Raw genomic sequence first — 21,853 nt, forward strand, 5'->3', positions numbered from 1 at the left:
GATACATGTCCACTGTGCATTACATAAAGTCCAATTACAGGAAAAAAATGCTTTGCACTTTTCCCTATCTTCCATCTCTGGCTGATCTTCTCTTCCCAACTATAAAACACAAAAAAAGCCTGTTTAAATACAGCAAGACTGAAAAACAGAAGGAAAGAAAAGCACAGACCTTGAACACCAGGAGTAAAATTAAATTAGTTAACTGCTAGAAGCATGAAGCATTAATGAAACAGAAATAGAGAATTTTTCCCTTATGAGGAACATTTATTCAGTGTTAATTAAATTCTTTTATTCAAAATCTATACTTAACCAAGTGTAAAAATATTACATCATATCAATAACTGCAGAGTGTAAGCAAGTACTACATTATAAGCATCTTTTCCCCATCTAGTGGAGTGAGGCCTTTACATCATTTATACTGATTGAAGTCTTCAAATAAAGGACAAAAAAGCAACAGAGCACCCTCTGCACGAACCAGTGGCCACCACTATTAATTCACTTGTCTAACAAATAGCTATTGGAGATTAGCTTCAAGCATTTGCTTGCAAAGTTCACATGCAATAGTGTTAATGAGGAAATTTCAGAGTCTGCAATAATTATTTCTCTACAATATATCCAGCTGGCTGGTTTATTCATTTGCAGGCCAGTTCTGCACCACTGAAGCCAAAGAGAGTTTTGATATTAACTTCAAAAGGTTCAGGTCCTTGCCTACAATGTTGAGTTATCATGACAAATACTTTGGGTGCATTTCTGTAATACCACACAAACTAATTAAACCAAAGCTGCCACCACTGAGGGACCACCACTAGAATTTTTAAGATAAGAAAATGGCTCCTAAGTCTTCAGCTGGACACCCTAAATTACTACCTAACTTTAAAAACCATTCACTATTTGTTGATTTGAATGAGAACTCCAGGTAATCCAAAGTCCTGGCAATTTTTATTGGAATGGTGAAAACTGGACTGACAAGTCACTTCTGCATAAATAGAGCAGCATGTGAGATTAGGATAATATCTTTACATGAAATTCTTTTTCTGTGACTCGCATTTTCTTCAAGATGATTTTCTTGTTGTAAAAAATTATTATGGGGTTGTTTTGAGAATCATTTTGGAAAACTTGATCAGGTATTCAATCGCTTTGTAAATTATCTGAATGTAGGTTGGGAAAGGAGTACAATCCAACAGTGACACTGCACTTTAATAAGTATTAGTCCTTTAACCAGTATCAGTATTGTTGTAAAAGAGCCCCACTTGACTTCTTCATTGTTTTGTATTAGGAATGCATACTCTGCCTTTGCAGGAAAGGCTTACATAAAATGATTAGCTACAAAGTGTCACCAGGGTTTTCTCCAGCTTCCCAGCTACACTTAAAAATACTAAACACTGTCTCACTTCTGACAGCTCCTTTTAACTAAATTACAGGAGCACAATCATTTCCAGGTGGAATTGGAGCTCTGTTTCATCTAAATCTAGTGCTGTGGATAAAACCTTGTGGAATGCTAGAGTCCTCAGAAGATGATCTAATTACCAGGCAAATGGGAGAATGGTCTCTCCCCAAACTCCTCACACAGGAGTGGCTTAAAAAACATAGAATAAGGCTCAGTGGGTCTTTGAAAATCAATCTTAGCATTGAGCCATATAGCTCAGGCATGTAAAAGCTTACAGAACAGAATACCATAAGTTTTACAGACATTATTTAGTCACATTATGCATTCTACCTTAAAATAGAAAAAGCAATCATTAATGGGATATATCCTCAGGACAATCATGCAGAATAGACATTTCTGATTAATTTAACTAGTCGCTAGCTACTGCTCCACAAAAATACAGCTGAAAATGCACTTCTTTTCTGTGCAAGCAGAGAAGGCAAACTGAAATATGAAGATTTCTGTGTCTTCAGCAGACCTTTTTTCTTTTTAATTTAAGAAGTAAAGTTCATTCTACTATTCTATTTTGCTACAAAGAAGGATATAAAGCCCTGCTGCTCCCCTCCCAGCCTCAGTTTTTCTGTCATACCTGAAAAGAGGCAAATACAATTAGGTAACATAAGTATTGAAAATTAGTTTCTAAACAGGGAAAAAGTGCAAGAATTACAGAGCTGTCTGCTCATAAGGCATGGAAAAAAAGGAAATCTTTTATCTAATAAAAATGAGAAAGTAACATGGAAACTCATCAGTGTGTCAAACTCAAAGTGGTTAACAAATTGGGAAACAAGACAGTCCCAGAATTTAACTTCTGAAAATCTGGCAAATGATGAATGAAATAGTCTTTGTATGAAAACATGAAATAAAAAGTCAGCAGCAGGTTCTCTGGTGAGTTAAGAGAGAAATATGTTAGCTAGTCATCCCCCATTACACAATAATAGCCTTTATTAATTTGGTGGGACATATGAAAATAGAAAATGTGTCAAAGATTGGAGCATCAACAGCAAGAAAACCTTTTATTTAAAGCTGAATTATGCAGGTATATACTTACTGATAAGAAGCAGAATGAAGGTCAGCAGTACCAGTCGCAGAAAGTGAGAACATCTGAACAGTACAATGTTCAGTTGTTTTCAGGATAATATTTAAAAATGCCAGGCATTGTGGAAGAAGTTGGAAGTGGACTGAGTAACCAAAATAGCCAGTATGATTAAAATAATATCTTCAATTGTACAAGTTTTTGGGCAAGATCCTTTTCCATGCCAAGGTGCTTAATACTTTTTTTTTTTTTCTGTTTTCCATATAAAACTCAAGCTCACTAAAAGAAACAGAAGAAATGCAGCTCCCTGATCTGATTTCATCAATCCACAATGCCACAGCTCACAAAAATAATAGAGACTGGGAACTGGTGTTTTAAAATACTCTCTTTCTCTATATGCTATGATTTTATAGTTTACATTAGCTATATAGGGATAATGTTTTTATTTTTTTCCATAAGGCAGAATCACTTCCTATTTTACTTGTCAAGCTTCTGAGAGACAGATGAAGAAACTTTAACCAAAATGCCTGGCAAAAGTCCAGACAAAAATCACATTCTTCCCACTCAACACACCCTGTTATCTCACTCAGCTATGGCATCTTCAGATTTCTGCAGGTTTTTCTACATATTGCTAAATGGTTGCCATGTTTCACCTCAAGGCATAACAGCTTTTTATTGGATGCTAAACAGTCTCCTTATTTCAGTAGGTTGTGTTAATGCTTGTATACCCTTTTGCCTTTCTCTTTCTTCCCACAGGAGTATTCAAAATTTTATTTTGGGAGCTCTATAAAATGCATTGGCTGAGATACCTGTACACACTCCCATGTGTAAAACAGCTTCCTTTAATTCAAAAGAAGTGGAGCTATTACAAAGAAATATTCACACAAACCAATATTTTTTTACAGATCAAAGCAGCAAACAATTTAGAGATGAAGGAAGTAATCTCGTCCCTTTTTTTGGCCACTCAGAGTTGTGCTGATATATGTCAATGGGAACATCACCAGCCTAGTAAAAGGGTAGTTGGTCTATCTTATCTCTTACACTTCCCATCAGGTCCTTCCCTGCCCCTGGACAGACAGTGATCTGACCTGTTCCCTCATGTCATGCTTCTGCCCATTCTAGCTTTTCTGAAATCCAGAGTTTTCTTCCTTAAGCAGCAGAAGATTTCAAGCAGTACCATTTGTCATCAGCCAGCACCCCTGGAACAGACCTACATGATTTAAGTACAATGATTTAGAGCACACTACTTTACTGACATTACAACAGAATGATGGACTTCTGCTTCTGAGGGAAGGCAAATTGTGTGTTTCTCACTGGAGGCATTACTGATTTCTTCACCAAAAGATCCATTCTGGACTCATTTTCAACTGACAATAAAAAGAAGAGAACTTAACAGCCTTCTTCCTTTTTGTCCACCATGTATTTTATCACAGTCAAGCCATCGATTCAATTACCATGCTCTGGGTTTACAGCCTTCTGTATATTTGTCCATTTGTCTCTTTGAAGACATTATTGCTGTTTCCAACTCCAACGTGTAACACTCCTGAGCTGCTCTAAGTGCCTTGGCAAGCTGACCTGTCTGTTAACAAAATGCTAGAATTTACTGACAACCCCCCTCAGGATTCCTCAAAATCCTGTAATCTGTGATAACATTATATCTATTCCAGCCTATAGCTGTAATCTAAGAGAGTTGTATCCATCTGTTTTAAAAGCACTTTTAAACCTACTAGGAATCATCCTTATAAATACATCTTTTCTGCAGAGTTTTCTGGACTTCTCAAGTATCTTCAAAGCTTCCATCCAGACTCTTAATGGAAATGAACAGTGTTGTAGCTTTCCATAACAACACACATTCACCAAACACATGGTATAACATTAACTTCCAGGGGAAATCTCCATTATAAAATCATTGTCAACCAATGACTCAGTATTATTTCTAAAGCAAAAGAGTTCTTTGTTGCTGATAATGTGATTTCTGCACATTTTTAGCTACAATATAGACACTTGCACCTCACATAAATCATGGGTACAGCTAAGATTATCTTAGAGATACCAAGATTTTGGAGAGAAGCAGCCTTATACAAACCACATTGAACATATATTGCAGTATTCAGTTGTGAACTGGTCTAAACACATCTTTTGAGCAGAGATTGTTTCTCAGACACAAACAGACTCAATTAATAAAAAGGAATGGATTTTCTAATAGTATATCACACCTCCCATAAGACTTCTTTATATATATATATATTCATGTACATAAGACACAGGTATTTGTCTTTTCCAGAGTGTGATGCCTATTGATAAAGACAAACTCTGTTTCTGTTTTATAGTATATTTCCTACACAACTACTCGATCATTAGAACATAAAAACTACACTTCTAGATTTTAGAGTTACCTGTTAAAATTAGAAAGTCCACTATAGATGAAAACCAGAAAAAAGAAAAAAAAGAAAGAGTGGCACCAATCAGGCATTTTCCTTCCTAATTAGTTCTGCCTTCATCCCTTTCAAGCAGTTTATTCATAGACCATCTAAACGGGATCCCTGCAATTAATTCACATCACATCCAAATGGTACATTCACATCTAAATGGTAAATAACTATACTGGCTTTGCATGGCAAAGTTTTGGTAGCAGGAGGCTGCAGGGGTGGCTTCTGTGAGAAAGTGTCAGAACTTCCCCCATGTCTGACACAGCCAATGCCAGCTGGCTCCAGGATGGACCCACAGCTGGTCAAGGCTGAGCCCATCAGGGGTGGTGGATGTGCCTCTGGAATAACAGACTTAAGAAGGGGGGAAAAACCTGTTTAACAATCTTGGAGACAGAGTGAGCATATGTGGGAGGAACTGCTCTGCAGACACAAAGGTCAGTGAATAAGGAAGAGAGGAAGTGTTCCAGGTACTGGAGCAGAGAGTCCCCTGCAGCCTGTGGAGAAACCTGTGCCAGATCACATAGATGCTTGAAGGATGCTGTGACCCTGTGGGAAGCCTGCACTGGAGCAGCCTCCTGGATGGACTTTTGGATAGAGGAGCCCAGACTGGAGCAGGTTTGCTGGCAGGGCTTGTCACCCCATGGGGGAGTGACAAGGAGGAGCCTGTTCCTGAAGGACTGCACTTTGTGGAAGGGACCCACACTGGAGCAGTGGAAGTGTGTGAGTCCTCTGCCTGAGAAGGAAGGAGCAGCAGAGACAATGTGTGATGAACTGACCACAGCCCCATTGTCCCTATCCTTGCATGGCTAGGAGGAGCTCTCAGAGAATTGAGAATACTATTCAACCTGAAAAGGGAGAATTTGGGGTAAGTATTTTCAAGATTCGGTTTTAGTTCTCATCCTACTCTGATTTGCTTGTTAGCAAATTCAACTAAATTTCCCCTAGTCAAATGTTTTGCCTATGACAGTAGCAGGTGAGTGATTTCCTCCTGTCCTTTCATTGACCCATGAGCTGTTCCTTGTAGTTTCTCTCCCCCCTCCAGCTGAGTAGAGGAGTGATAAAGTAGCTTTGGTGGGAAACCAGGGTCAAAGCCCCACAATGACACATTCTTTTCTAGGAAAACTGCCTTGAACTGTATTACCAGATGCTTATGTAGCAGGTGCCATATTGTAGGCGAAGGGAATTGCACAGAAATTAGTTGTTCTTCCAGAAGATCTTCCCTCTCAAGTAGCAGGAGACCATACTTCCAGAAAAGGCACTTGCCTGCACACTACACGTTCACTGCTTCTTACTTGGAGCTCATGTTTTTTTTGTAATATAATATACTTCTGTTTATGATAAGTGCAGGTTCATGCTCTCTGCTGGAAAATTGCCTTGGAAGAAAAGAACCATTTGCCCTTTCCAAGAAACTGATGACAAATTTTGAATCTCAGTTTGGGGCTGCTGCTCTCAAGGTTATGATTTTCCACCACTGAGCACTGAAACAATCACAAAATTTTGTGCTTCCACAAGTAAGCTTGGCTTGCATTTTTCCCATTCACAGCTTCAGTTTAGGTTTTGCACATGATTGATTTCTTTCTGTTTCAGGCCAATATAAATGGGCAGCTCCTTCCCATTAGAGGAAATGTAGCCATGCCACATATTAGATAAGGGAAATAATACCTTCCCATCAGCATGTCCAAAGCTGCCACAGATATCACAAAACTATAGCCTAGAAATGTGAGCCTCTGCTGCAGATATAGATGAGTCATATAGGGACACATAAGGACAAATGGACATTGTTCAGTAAGCTCCTCCATATACAGAGCTGAACAGTTCTCAGCCAGGAGACATGCTTTAATAAAGTGCATGCAGAATCAGTATGAAACATTTTTGGTACAGATTCAACAAAGACATAAATATACTAATTATAGTTCAATTTTAAAAATTGTTCTCTCTGAGACTGAGGTTAACAACAAAAGAAAGGGATAGTCTCAGTGTCCAAGACATATACACTTGAACACTCCAGGGATGCTTTTAAAAGATAGCTTACAGTGAACTCCAAGTGAGATAAGCTGAGTGAGATAATATACATTAACTTAATATGGAACAACTAAGCAACAAACAAAATAATAATTTCTTAATTAAACACAGAAATCTCAATAGTTTGCAAAGAAGTATTCAGATTTGTCATTGAAACACTAACTCTTTTAATATCATTTGCTCTTGGCAGCATTTGTTCATAATTTTATATTTTAATTTGTTCATACAGTTTTATAATTTTTTCCTAACTATTCTTCAGTGTTTCAATAGATTTATTATGGCTCTTATTAAATGCAGACAAATATGAAAAAACTCCCAAATATACACATTATAAGTTCTTTTATTCAAAAGCCACTGAAATATTTGTATTTATATCTTACAAAACTACCTCTGCTTTTGTATATATGGTTTGGGACTTCTGTCCTGTTTAAAATAAATAGTTGGAAATTAAACTTTAAAACATACACATAATAATCAAAAATAAAACAGGAAAAAAAAAATCCATTCTGTGTCATCCTGGAAACCTGAGTTAGTCAAAATTACAAAAAGCACACCACAGGCACTTTTACACTAGCCTGCAAAAATCAAAACATCTTTATTTTGGGTAAAATCTGAGTAGCCAAAAGAGGATGACACTAAATACTCTGGGTTTGTTCACTATAGTTTACATTATGTAGAATTGGTCTGCTAAGGAAAACAAACACGACTGTATTTAAAAAGAGATTGCAATGTATTTTCAGTGGCTACTTCATAATATTGTCAATGTTAGTGCAGAAGTTTCAGAGACATAGGTAGTTGCAAGCCTGACAGAAATACTTTTTGAAAATTTGTACAGTATTTAGGAACTCATCTTTTGTCTGTGAAATACTACAGAATATACATATTCAGACCTATAATGAATTTTGTGGGATATCTTCACCAGGCAAGTAATAGCCTGTGATTTTAAAAAACATTTGAAAGGATAATAAGTGATTTTACTGCATAAATTCCCTTATTTACTTTTTTTTTTCTAGGATAATTTAATAAAAGACAAAATATTTTGAAAGCCATTCCTTCACTCTTTGTATTTACTTTTCTTGTATCTTTGTCCAGTATTTGCTGCTGTTTGACAGTGCTCCAAAGGAGTGGAATCCAGCTCAAAAGAATATGTGTATCTTCTCTAGCTCCAAATGCCCAGAACAAATGGAAAAGCTGAAGAGATTTTTTTAAATTTTACTTTTAGCTTCAAAAAGGATTGTCAGAAGACACAGGTGCATCTGTAATCTTCAGCTAACTTCTTGCAATAAATGATTTTGAGATTGTTTTTCATATATATAGAGACACATAAAAAATAAAAGTACCGATATTAAAAACCGCCAACTATCAAGGGACACTTTCGTTTGGACTTAGACCTGAGAGACAGCAGTAATTTTATATTTTGTTTTCCATTACCCTTTTGATACTCATATAATAGAGGTACTAAACTATTATGAATACTGTATTTATTCATTCTTATATTTTCTGAGCAACTCATATTCTGTATTTCTAAAGCTGTTGCCCTTTAGCAAGTTTCCTGCACTGTATTAAGAGACTAAATGACAGAGAACTTGTCAGGCTGTTCTGTGAGAAACATTGGATTTTCCTTCTTTTTTGAAAGCAAAATAACTGCAAATGAGTTTTTCCTTTAGAGACACCACGAGGAATTCTTACTGAAATGGTAGAATGAATATTTTTTTGGTTTTTTTTAAACAGTGGCTTCACTTCTCTTAACCAATGCAGACAGTGTGCTGAAAGTACCATGGGTACTGGGTGCAGCCCCAAAAACTATGAAGAGCTATCTGAAATAAAATTTTGAAACATCTCAGCAGTTCTTAATTACAATCTTCCCTCAATTTCATGCAACTGTAAAAGTAAAAAATAAAACCACGATCTGTTTAACTCTGAAAACTGTTGTTTACAGTCTGTGGCCTTATGAATAGTGCCTGATAGGGCAAGTAAAATGCCTGATTTCCCACAAAAACAGCAGTGAGAGAAAATGTGCTCAACAGCCCCATATATCATCATAAGAATTCAATATCCAGGACATTTTCTGTTCACTGTGCTTGAATTCAGAGAAAGATGAGATAAGGTTAGAAAAACACAGCAGAGATTACTTGTCACTTTAAAGCATCTCCCTGTGTTAACTGTTTTGTGCTGTAGGCTCTGAAATACTGAGTCTCTGAGGCTGTGCTGAGAAGTAGCAGCTGAGCAGTTCTGTGATAAAGTGCATGATAACTCAAGTGGGTGCTAGCTACAAGTGTTTGCAAGTATTAAGAATAATACACAAAGTGAAGTCCAAGCACTGCAAAAGCAAAGGGCTGACAGCTCAGGTGGGTGGACAGACATATAGATTGAGTGTGTAATAAGGTAACACAGCTTTCCATGCAGTGTAATGGAGCTGAAGAGAAAGTGGCAAAACAATGCTCAGAGCAAAAGCAAACTAAAAAAATTAATCTTCTCTAGTAGAAAACTCCTCTCTCCTCTCTTACTGCTTTTCTCATTGCTCCAGGATAGGTATCAAGTGCCTCAGTCAATCCTATTACCTTGATCTGAGACATCCTTAGTATGGGTGAGGGATTACAAGCCTGGCAAGGGAAAAGTCAGGGCTGAAAAAATGTGTTCTCCAGTAAACCTGGGAGCTGCCATCATCCAGCAAGAAACAGTCTGTCCACTTTGGTCCTTCAGAGTTTACAGGCTCAAGCTTCCTAAGATTTAACTCTCTGTAGACCACCAAAAAAATGTTACTGCAATTGTTCAGGTGAAATGAGAGGTGTGGCAAAGACAACTTAGTAGCTAGGCTCAACAGCCTGGGAAACTTATAAGCTGTCTGTAGTGAGCATCAAACTCAGCAGAGCTGTGTAGCACAGTCTGCTGCTGCTCTTCTTTACCAGGCTCCTCTAGCAACATAAATCACACTGAAAGATCTTTACAGGGTCAAAGCAGAATTGAAAAGTTATTTCAAATATTATGTTACTAAGCAGTAGCACACCAATGGAAAATAAAATGTAATTTATGTCTCAGCACTGATACAGAGTCTGCTAAGCCAGTCCCAGAGAGTACTTTCTAGAGCACATAGCAGAACAGAGTTTATTACAGATTATTAGCAACTAAGCAGATTTCCTTTGTGTGCTTTTTACAGCCTAAGCATCACCCAATGCAGATGCATACCAACTAAAATTTTTGCTTGTCAACACTGCAGTACTATAATATAATTGGGAGAAAGGGTAAATACATCTCAAAAGTATGGGTGTTGATGAGATCATATTTGGTTACCTAATTAAAAAAAAAAAATTGGATTTTTAAAAGCTATCCTGACAGGGTATCAAGAGTTAAACTATAACTTTTAGATCAATACATTAGAGCTGCCTGGTAGATACATTTTCAAATACTGCATGAAAACATAAAGAAAAGCATCAGTAGAAAGCAATGGTCCATTTAACTCCTCACCAATGGTGGAGACACATATATTTGAAAGCAGAAAATTCTGGCACATTCTGGGGTCGTTTTTTTCTCCTAATTCCTCCAGCATTCAGTTGCAATGGACTGGCCCCTGTTGAACAAAACTGCCACTGTTCCACTGTGTAGATAACAGAGAACTCTGCAATTATTTCCAGTTCAAATAGAAGTTTTATTTTAATATAGAATTAAAATGTTTTAAATTTTTCTAGACAACTGCCACATTAAGGTCTATCACAAAATAAGGCATAACTAGTTTTGTCATTTTGCCATTACTCCATTAAGATACATGAAATGTCAGTTTTCAGTTAGTGCCCTTTTATTATTCTCTTTTTGGCTCACAATCTTCACTATTTTGCATGCAGTGTGATCTTATGCCCAGACAACAGCACAATTTAGTATCACTATTCAAGCTCTCTTCAGTTCTTGCCAAATTTTTCCAAGAAAAATACAGAAAAACTAGTACTTGCTGAACATGAAGAAGCAAGCCAGAAAAAAACCAAAACAACTATAAGGCTGGCAGACCATTATAAAGAATCAGGGAAAAGCTTGGGCAAACTTTATTTCTGCTTCATGGATTCACTAACTGAGATCCAAACAAGGTTTATAAGGATAAAAATAAATAATACAGTATTTTACTGGACAGTGTTTGCCCTCTAGGACAAACACTTGGTGATATTGACTGTCTGCCAAAGAGAGTGACAGCTGGAGTCAGAGAATTTTATCAAAAAAGCTATTTCCTTTCCTCCCACTTGGCAAAATAGAACATTATCTTAACAGAGCAGGTTTCTGAACTTAGGCTTTTCAAAAACTGCAAAGTGTGTTGCTGTGAAAGACAGGACATTGTCACATCGCCAACTTTGGCACACAGGCAGGAAAAACATGATCTGTGCAGGTCAGTGCTCAATAAATGAGCTTAGCAAGGTACTGTTTGCTTTCATCTGCTCCACAGAAATCTGGAAAGGCCATGGCCAGAGGGTCTCCAGGGGATGCCCCACCCTATGGCTGACATAACTCTATGCTTCCAGGACCTGCACCATGTGCCTCTAGAGCAATGGCTTCTTCACAGAGACAGCCTCACAAAGCTAAAATTACCCAGGAGCAATTAAGCAGAGCAAAAATTGCCCAGGAGCAATTGTGCAGAGTCAACCAAGGAAAAAAAGAAAAATATGATATTTTGTGTACTGACACTTTTGTGTACTCTGTGTTTTTGTGTACTTTTGTGCACTGTACTGTTGACAGACATCCATCACTTCCTACCTCTACCCCATACACAAAACAAAGGGAATCCCAAATACACAATGTGGGACTGAGTATGCACAGAAACAAGACAGGGCACACAGCCTTGGCATACAGGAAGAGACTCCTGTTTTACCTGTCATGGGTAAAGCAGGGAAGACTTTACCACAGATTACTGGTAATGTAAGAGACAAGGAATACATCCTCTTGGATTAGACAACCAAAATGTTCACTTCTTAATAAGAAACACAGACTACTCAACTGCATGGATTACTACTGCTGGCCAATCCTTGAAATTTATAATTATTACTATCTATTGGGATCCAGGAGATTCTTCAATTTTATGGCTTCTGAATGTACAACCCAGTAAGTATTCTGAGCTTGGGTATTAAAATAACATAGAAGAGATCAGTGGCTGCTGCTGTACCCAAGTGATCACCATATACAGATTCCCTGTTTGCAAGCACATAAGAAGCAAAGTGAGAAACAATGCAGGTACCTATTTCCTAAAACAGGAGTTTTCAGCAGCTGTACATCACTGTAGCTCTATTAAAGTCAATTACTTGATTTTGTTTTACAGCCTTTTCTTTTTTTCTTCAAAATCTACAGAAAGACTATTTTTCAGTAAACATAACTCAGTAACACTAATTAGATGTGCCTTAACTACAAACAGGAAATATGGACAAATAGAAGCTACCTGATTTCATGTTAGAAACTGTTAAGGACACTCAGCCCTACTAAGATGACAATTATTTTATAGCTGCCAGAACAAACAGACTCAGTACATTTCCTGCCCAACAACTGGTTACCTTAGATTTGCATCAATTCTCAATCTACAGAGTGTGTTACTCAGGAGATGAAAGAAGCATCATAAAAAGGCTGAGTTGCTATGTCATATCATCATGAATTCAGTTGTCTCTATTGCATTTGTAAAAATCATACTCACCAACCACATTACAAAAGAAACAAAAATCATAATTTATCATGCCTGCAACACTGTTTCCTTTGGAAAATTTCCGTCTGCTGAGAACTTCAAAGTAAAATTTTTCCGTATGTTTTCACTCCTGGAAATCTTCATTTTTTGGCTGACAATTTATTTTTAAGCCCACAAGATTTTTTATAATTATATAAAATAAAAGTATATAAAATAAAAGAAATAATTTACAATTATTCTGCAGCCTAAGTTTGATGAAATTTCTTTAAATTTCATCACTTTAAACTGTAATAAACTGTTTAAAAATCCAATGGCATTTTCTACCTTGGTCTACATTTTAATAAAATGAAGAATCATGCAACTACAGAAAACAAACCTCTGAAAGGGTTTATGGGCCCCAGGGATCTCTCTTTTTCCAAAAATAACATCTTCATACTGAAACAGAAGCTGCTCCTTACCTGAAAAGAGTTCATGCATCGAAGTGAAGGTGGCAGAGATGTGGTACTCAAACCCAGTATCAACAGTAATTCCAAACATGTTTCTGATGGAAACTTTAAAGAATGAACTCCCATATCATTTTCCCATGCATCAGCAAGCCTGTAGAGTTAAAAAAAATTCTTAATTTTCTTAAAATATATCTAAACCATAAGTACCAATTAAGTATTAAAACTGTGATAAAAACTGTGATAAAAATCCCCTTCATTTTCTCCATGTAAAAGTCACAGATGAGTGTGTTTTCCAGAAAAAACATGGTGTACTTAGATAAAGTGCCTTCTTAACCATACCACCAATATCAATCAAAAAAATACTGTATCAAAAAAAATAATGTGAAAGAAAACTTAGCATATTATAGAAAAAATCACTCGTGTTTCTAATTCAAAGTTTTATTACTTCTGAACAAGATTTCATCTGTCACTGGTAACTTCCTATTATATAATTATTTTTACACATAAAGTATTCATTGCATAGAGTATTCATTGCAAATAATGCACTTTTAATTTTGTTTCTAGAAAGATTCCATTCAATTCTAAAAAGACAGGAAGTCAGGCATGATTTTCAAAACTGATGCCCATGATGCTCACTGGAAACTTAACAACAGTTTATACCAAGCAAAACTCAATCCCAGTTCAATTCACAGATTTTTAATTTGGATGTATTAAAAGAGTTAAGATTTCTATGAGTTACTCATAAAAACAACATTTCAGAAGCATATTCCTATAAACTTTTTCCACAATCACATGCTAAAGAACAAGATTAGTTCAACAAGATTTACTCAAAACACAAGAGCATTCTGCTTCCTATAGTTCAGGCTTATTTCTTCCATAATACACAAACTGACAGACTGATCAGTGATCCAGTTACTTTAATAACTTTGTCTGGGTAGGTTATATCAGATACTCCTGGGTAAGATGAATACTATTTATTCTCAGCAGACCTAAGTGCATCACTTTGGAAGACAATACTTGCTACCCTTCCCTGTCCAAGGCTTCAAAATTTCAATAATCTTAGCATTGGCTTTCACTTTTAAATTCCTCCAGCTTTTCTCACTGAACCACTGTCTGTGAACACATCAGCTTATTTTAAAGTACTTTCAGGAGATAGCTGCATTTTTTTATAGACACTTGGGACCTCAGCATTCAGCATGGTGAAAACTGAGCAAATTAATATCTGTGTCGTCCTGGATGGTTCTCATTCTCTCAAGTCTCCCAAATCCAATGATTCTCTAAAAAGTCTTGCTTCTTACATATAGGCTTGCATATGCACTTTTTAAACACAGCACCTTCTGAGTTCTTCTAGAAGATGTCCTACTTAGCATAATTTACATATCTCTCTTCAAAGAGTGGGTGTACTTTCTTACCTCCTTTTGTCTGAAATTAGCCATTCAAATTTCAACTCTTTGCTTTTGCCTTTTCTAATATTTACATTTTTTCTCCTTCCTATTTTATCTATGCACCTATAAGAATCCAACTCTGCTTTGATACATAGAAGCAAGACCTATAATGCACAGAATGTCAGAGGGGCTTTCACTTCCCTAAAAACAAATGTTTTCACTTGTTTTTTTTTTTTTTTTGTCCCCACAATAAAAGACAAAGAAAATAATTTCACACCTAGATCACCAAATACATAATTTCTTTTCTCAAACCTCACCAGAATGAGCCATCTTGACAAAAGGTCTAAGCTGTACATGGCAAGGAGAAGGAGGAAGACAGTCCCTGGTTCTTCTAATAGCAGTGCATCATTTAAGATTTCCAGCATGTCTGAGACCATACCAAAGGGCAGAAGACAAAACCTCCCACACACTATCAGCCCTTGTATAATACATAGTATCTCATTTGACACTTATACTGCACCACATGGAAAAGTTGTAAAAGCTACTACAAAAAAACCCCAACTGCCCACTAAGACAGGAAGGTGAGATGTTTAGAAGTGGCTCTGGAGTACTTTCATTATTGGAAGGTACAAGCCTCCAGTTAAGTCACAAATACTATGTCTGTGTTAAATGGAAACAGGATTCTTTTATAAGACTACAGACTACACAAGTGGCCAAGCCCAGAAAGGCAGCCCTGGCTGGTTCAGAGCTCCAGACTGGATGGGGCTCTGAGCAACCTGGTCTAGTGGAAGGTGTGTCTCTTCACAGCAGGGAGTTTGGAACTAGATGATCTTTAAGGTCCCTTCCAATCCAAACCATTCTATGATTCTGTAAATGTTCCAGGAGGAACAATTAAAGCTAGATGATGAACACTAAGTAATCAGTAACCAAGCAGTCTTGTTAACTGTAATACAGATTGGTGTTTTACATTGCCTTATCACTTGATAACTTCATTTCCCCACATAATTAGAAACGTACCTTTATATATGTTCCTTATTCATTCTTTTCTCTACGTTTTCTACAATGTGGTGATGCAGGAAAATTTAGGTGAAGCTAGCAAAATAGGGGCTCTCATTTTCAGAAATCAGCAAGTCTAAACAAAGCACTGTGCAGGCACCTTCAAACAGCTAGAGAGTTTGGAGAATGAAGGTGATATGCTAAGGTCACAAGGTGTTTCCACAGATCAACACCCTTTCTTCAAAGAAACTTTTCAGAACTCCAGGCAATATTCAAAGCATCACAACTTACATCAGTACCCTGATTCTACTCTTGTGTTTCAATATAAGCATTTTTTGGAGATGCCTCCTCATTTTGAAGTTCAGCTACTACAGACCCGACACTGAACTGGGGATTTTTCTTTTGTGGCTGTTGATTTATCTGAGGGAAAGAAGGTTTGTATAAAGACATTTAGCCTAATTATATTGCAATTCTTGTTTATTAATCACTCAGTTATTAGTATTTCCTGAAATTATTCCAGTGTACTTCCTTATTACAAACAAAGCATAGATATCCCAACATTTACTGCTCCAGGAACACACATGTCAGGAATTAGTCATTGTGACTTGCCCTTTCACAGCATTTAATACAAATGGTTGTGGGAAGTCACTGCTTTATTAGATCATTTCTCTTTGTTCTTCTTTATCCCTGTTGCTTTTAGAAGCATTTTTCCATAATCTTTATTGCAGAGGAACAGAAAAGCATCTATGCATAAAACAAAAGCAAAACAAACCACAAAGAATCCACTGTTTTTCACCTTAGTTTAATGGTCTTTCTATATAAGGGGAGTTGTCTCACTCTGTGAGTCTCCTCTGGAGAGGAGACTTTGCTTTCTGTTTACTGGAAGAGGTAGATTGGCTGATAATGCTCCTCAGGAGAATCCGCAGCCACAGAGGACAATTCAGCTGATCAGCTCCCAGACATCACAGCCCAGCTTGCTAAGCTGGCAGAAACAAATAAGGGGGAGATAAGACACAAGCTTGAGGAAAGTGAGGTTGACAACAGAAACAATGCTATTCTTCCCTCAGCAAATATCCTATTCTATACCACAAAGAAGTCTTAAGATTCTGCACTTCACAGTCTGACACACACACAAAAAAAAATATCCTCAGCATCAAACAAAGTTCATAAATTCTAAACAAATTCCCTAAGTCACTGAAGGGTGAAAGATTGCATCTACTTTGGACCAATCTTGTGACAAGTAAAATCTCACCACTACCTATTGGCCTTGCCAGTATTTGAGGGAAGTGTGAGCCAGCTTTAGAAACCAGGCTTTAAAAGACTGAGATGTAGTAAAACATACTCAGGAAAATGGTCCAAACTCAGACCACACTCCGAATCAAGAAAAGGATATGCCAGAGTGATTTTTTTCACAGGATGTTAAATTCACCTCTAAATCACCATCATCATCCAGTTTTGTCCCACCAACAGGAAAACACAAATAATTCTAAGCATTTTGTCTGTCACTCCTTACTTTCCATTTTCTCTCTCTTTTCTTTATTCCACTCTTTCCCAGAACTTGTATTAATCCTTTCAGCTTATTTCACCCAAATTTTCTTAAGAAAGATCTCAAATAAATTAGGTTTGGGGAAGTCTCATCTGTTCCTGATTTTTAGGAGAGTACTAAGAAGAAACAGTTAAAGGTTTCCCCAGTGTTAATTAAATTTGAGATGCAGCCTCTGCAGCTCAGAGTGAAACCTCAAACTCAGAACTCCTTCTGCTCAATCTAAGAGATAATCTATTAGTCTCACCCATGAAAACACAATGAAAAGACATAACATTGAAAGATATAATTGGAACTTTACATAACTTACATTCTGAGAAAGTCAGAATCACATACAATGAATGCTAATAAAACTTTAACATATTTCTGGCATACAATTCAGAGCTGAACTGAAGTAGTACAGAAAGTGAAGTAGAGCCCTACTCAAGGAGGGTGATACTTGGCTAGATGCTGATGTGAAACAACTATGTGCTAAACTGTCAGAACAGAGCATTCCAAACAACTAAGAAATAAAGGTGACAAGCTGAGACTATCTTCCCCCTTGTTCTTTTCAATGCTTTCTCTAAGGAACTGGTCATCTGAAGGAGAAATTTAGAACATGATATGACTGTCATATTCTTATAATCAGTCAAAGAAATACAGCTAGGAAAGTGAAGTTCCCATAGTTGTATGTATAAAATATTTTAAAAAATGAAGTGGTATTTTCAAGGTTGTTTAGTTGATACTAATGTGAAATCTGGGAAATCGTTGATTTTTAAAAAAAATAAAAATAAATCAGCAAATGCTCTCTGAAATTCAAGCAATTGATTCTGAAAGCAGAGAGGAGCAAGACTCGAAAACAACTACTCAGATAAAATTAAAGATAAGACAGTTACTTTTCTAGCAGAAATGTTTTTAGATAATGTTTTACATTTGAATCACCATGCATCAGAGAATGGTATTTGTCCAGTGTTCACTATGGAATTGATCCCAATGAATTGTCTATATAAGTTATAATTACATTTCAAAACTGTGCTCTTAAAAGCAAGTTTTAAGACATCAAAATAATGAAGTACATTTATTTCATAATTTCTTGATATAAGAACTAGCAAACTAACACAGTCATCCATCAGGTCACGGAACCCATCCACAGCACCATACCAAAAATGCAATATACATGGCACATCATTGAAGCAAAAGAAAACTTTGTATTTCGAATCTGAGAAAAACTGACAAAGATTCTCACATGTTTTTGAAAAACTGGACCAGACTTCCAACTAGATTGCATTTATTTCAAAAGAAGTCTCTTTCATCAGTGCTAAAGGCATTTATCAGAATCACCCTTCACCATGCCTGAGATTCACTTTTAAATGCAACTGAGCTGTCTCAGCTACAGACAAAGTAAGTCTGCTTTTGAAGAGGAACAGATAAGCCCTTTTCTCCTTTCCAGCACATCCCCATCATCACCTCTGATTTAGCAGGTTACTTCTATAAATACACTAACTGAGGATAGTCTACACAGGTCAGAACTGTAAAATGAAGATCTCTCTCAGTGCTCTGCCCAGTGTTGCTGAGGGAATGTACTAACTAGATTTTATTAGTTATGATCTAGGTAAATGTGCTCTGCATTTAGGGCTCCAAATGCTGTGAAACTCTTGAAGGAGATGTTAACTGAAGCTTCAGTGTTTAGATGAATCAAGCCTGTGCCAAAGAATCCAATATAAAAGCTGACAGAAGCTCAGCCCTGAATCTTAGAGTTCACTGAATGTTGTTAAAGCTACCCTTTCCACAAGCTACAGCTCCGAGAGAAATGACAGATGACTTTACTGAACCAAAGGACAAACCTGCTAAATTAAATAACTATTTGTAAAAATGATTTAATCTAAAAACAATTCTTAATTATGGCTGATGATGAGTCTGTATACTTAATGTACCAGGAGGCTAAGTTATTTATATTTTTAATTATCCTTTCAGTGATCTAAAAATGACATAAATATCAATGCCTGCTCATTAGCTACTAAACTTTTACCAAAATGTAAGTATATGGATGACTAAGAAGTGTGGCATTTTCACAGTCTACAGTACATTCCTTTAGAAAAAAAACCTTGCTTTGTAGAATTGCTGTTTCCATCCTGAAACAAGCATCTGTGGTCATGTTCTACCATTCATTATTCATCCTGAACAGCTGGGAGTGTCAAGTGTGGGTTTTGAGCAAATTTTCCCTGGGATCTTTAGTAAAGGCATGGTATCCCAAACCAGTAGGTATTAAATCTCTCATAAGAGACAAAAAAATGGAAGAAGGAAATTCAACATACCAGTGTCCCTGCAAGGACATGAGCAAGAGAACAGTAAAACACTTAGGGAAGTAAGAAAGCCAAGAGCATGCCTCTTTGTATTTTTGTAATGGACTACAGTAGCCAACACAGAAGCTCCATCTTGATGTTTTAAACATTTTCTTTTTCAGTGTATCACCACAGAGACAAGATTAATTTAACAGAATTTCTGTATTTCCACATGGCCTTAAATACTACTAGCATTCTCTATAAAATTACTGATACATAATCCATAAACTAAAGTGCATCACATATATTGCATATAGTACATACACTTCAATGTAGTACATTTAATTTATTTGTTATATACACAAAAATCATAGTAATATTATTTAATGACATAATTATAAATTACTATAATAATTGCATATAGAAGGACGTGGTCATTATTAACAGTCATCTAGCTTTTTTCCTGAGTAATGAGTACTTTGACTTGAAAAAATATGCAATTCTCAAGTCTAGACAAAAAGAAGTTAGCTAGAAATCCACTGCAAAAACAATTCACCGGGTTTAAAATACCCTATCCTGCAAAATGTAAGTCCTTCTTGAACTTTCAATGTGTCACCATTTGAAAAGGGCAAGTTATTTAATACTAATAAGAAAGCCTTATAATGAAAATTCAGATTTAACCTCACCAGAATACCAGTGTCATAATATTTTTCAGACGGGCTGACATAAGAGGTATCAACTGGTCTTGTAATATTTCAGAGTGCCTTTTAATTAAAATTATGCTATTTGCTCTGATTAATGGTTTTATGATTTAAAATCCACACTCCACATGCAGTTTTCTCATTTCTAACTCCAATACATAGCATAGATTAAATAACTCATGCTAAAAGGTACATTAAAAGACAGTGAATTAAATAATTTTGTTTGCATTAAACAACTACATATGAATCTCAATGAGATTAATTTTATTAATGCATTTGAAATTATTTTATAATTTCTTGACATGCTTTGATCATTGTAAGCTATTTAAGGGAAGACAGAAAGAGAAGTAAAGCTGCCTATTTCAAACTGTAAAGCAAAGCCCAAATTATTTTTCTCTTGCTTCACTCCAACCAATATTTTTAGTAGACTCAACTGCCCTATATTAACTTAAATGTAACTACATTAGTTTTGGGATATTTATTAAGAAATGCTATTTGCAGAACAAGGCCTCTGAAGAGTCCACAGAATTAAATTTATATTTTTTTTTTCAGAGGGGAAAGGGCAAAGCAGAAAACCAAAAACCTGTGTTAGTATATTGCTCCAAGACAGACAAGGTTGTTTACAAGCAGATTATTCCTCTGAAGCACAGAAAGCTATCTCAACATACTGCAACTTTTTGCATGGCAATAAATCTTGACATTTTAATCCTGTCCAGGAGTAACTTTGCCTTGGAGCATGTAATTTCAAAGTAATGCCCAACATACGTCTCTAGACTAAAGATTTTTGGGTGTTCACCAACTGCTTTTCCACATTGCCTTCCCTCCTCCATCTGCCTGCTATGCAATTTCAAAAGCATTCAAGAGCTGCACACTCTTATCACCCATAAAATATTTTCATTCCATTGTGAAACAGCACCAACTGTACAGTCTCTGTTGAAGACAAAACAGAATTTCAGTGACAAGAATCACTGAAATAAAGCTTAAACATCACAGAAGGATTAGCAGGTGTTTATCTATTCTGAAACCTGTAAGTTGAAAATTCGTAGGATCTAAAATGAATGCATGAAAACCTAAATCAAGCAACAATGTATAAAGACTTATGTTCAGTGGGACACCCAGATACGTGGGACCAACAAACACTTGCAAATGTACTAAATTTAAAATTCTCAACAGTACTCAAACTCTGTACAGATGGTCTGTGATTACAACTAAGACAGTATCATCTTTATTTAGTTTCAGCACGAGGTAAGCAGAAACAGGCTCATCAAAGAATGAAGAGAAAAAGTGATTTTAATTTTGTGGAAACTGGCCTTGGATATAAAATCCTAAACATGCCAGGTAAGTCTCAGAATATGCTCTACCAGCAAACCTACAGTCCATAAAGCCATAGCATCAGCAGATCTACCCACAGAGCCAACCCATAGCAACAATTGTCTATGGAAAGAGACATCCTTTCTTCATTCATCTACAAGATCAACAGCTTACTGCAAAAACCAAACCTGCAAAAGCAGAAAATTGCTGCAAATTTTCATCAGTTACAGTGAAGCTCTTTTTAGAACATCTGACTGAGGGATACAAGAGCATGGAAAAAAAGCTCCTGCTGGGCTTGTGGTATCAAATATATCTAGACATAATAAGAAGAAAACATGGCAGACAGTAAATTCTGTCACAATAGATATATTTTAAACTACTTTCAAAAAATTCCTACATAATTTTTGCCTATCTGGGTGCAAGAGTAGAATCCACGTTAATTTAGTTTTCCTACAAAACCAAGAAAAGCACAGGAGTTTAGCTCTTGCTGAGCATTGCCTAAAAGTCTGCTGTGACTGCTCCTCAACATCCACACTATGCAGAATGGCTGGTGCAGCTCCAAAGTACAATGCAATTGCTGACTTCTCAGCAGCAAAGCAATGTAGTCCCACTAAAAGAAGCAAATTACTCTCATAAAAACTGCATGGCAAATG

General features: G+C 36.4%; 1 protein-coding gene across 4 annotated transcripts in view; it reads right to left on the reverse strand.

The window, feature by feature from the left end:
• Positions 1-21,853, reverse strand: part of UBE3D (ubiquitin protein ligase E3D) — a 76,367-nt gene that overhangs the window by 18,534 nt on the left and 35,980 nt on the right. Inside the window, exons 9-10 of one of the 4 annotated variants that reach the window (XM_079327174.1) lie at positions 13,016-13,154; positions 7,455-8,101 (exon numbers count right to left, since the gene is read on the reverse strand). The exons of 1 other annotated variant lie outside the window; for it this stretch is intronic. In XM_079327174.1, the coding sequence (XP_079183300.1) occupies positions 7,853-8,101; positions 13,016-13,154 (388 nt within the window). In that variant the 3' untranslated portion in view covers positions 7,455-7,852. Of the gene's footprint in view, positions 1-7,454; positions 8,102-8,917; positions 8,991-13,015; positions 13,155-21,853 lie in introns of those variants that run through there. 2 more of the 4 variants (XM_079327175.1, XM_079327176.1) reach the window with 2 other exon arrangements.

The sequence above is a fragment of the Erithacus rubecula genome, assembly GCF_903797595.1.
Source record: "Erithacus rubecula genome assembly, chromosome: 2".
In the NCBI taxonomy this organism is placed as follows: Eukaryota; Metazoa; Chordata; class Aves; order Passeriformes; family Muscicapidae; genus Erithacus; species Erithacus rubecula.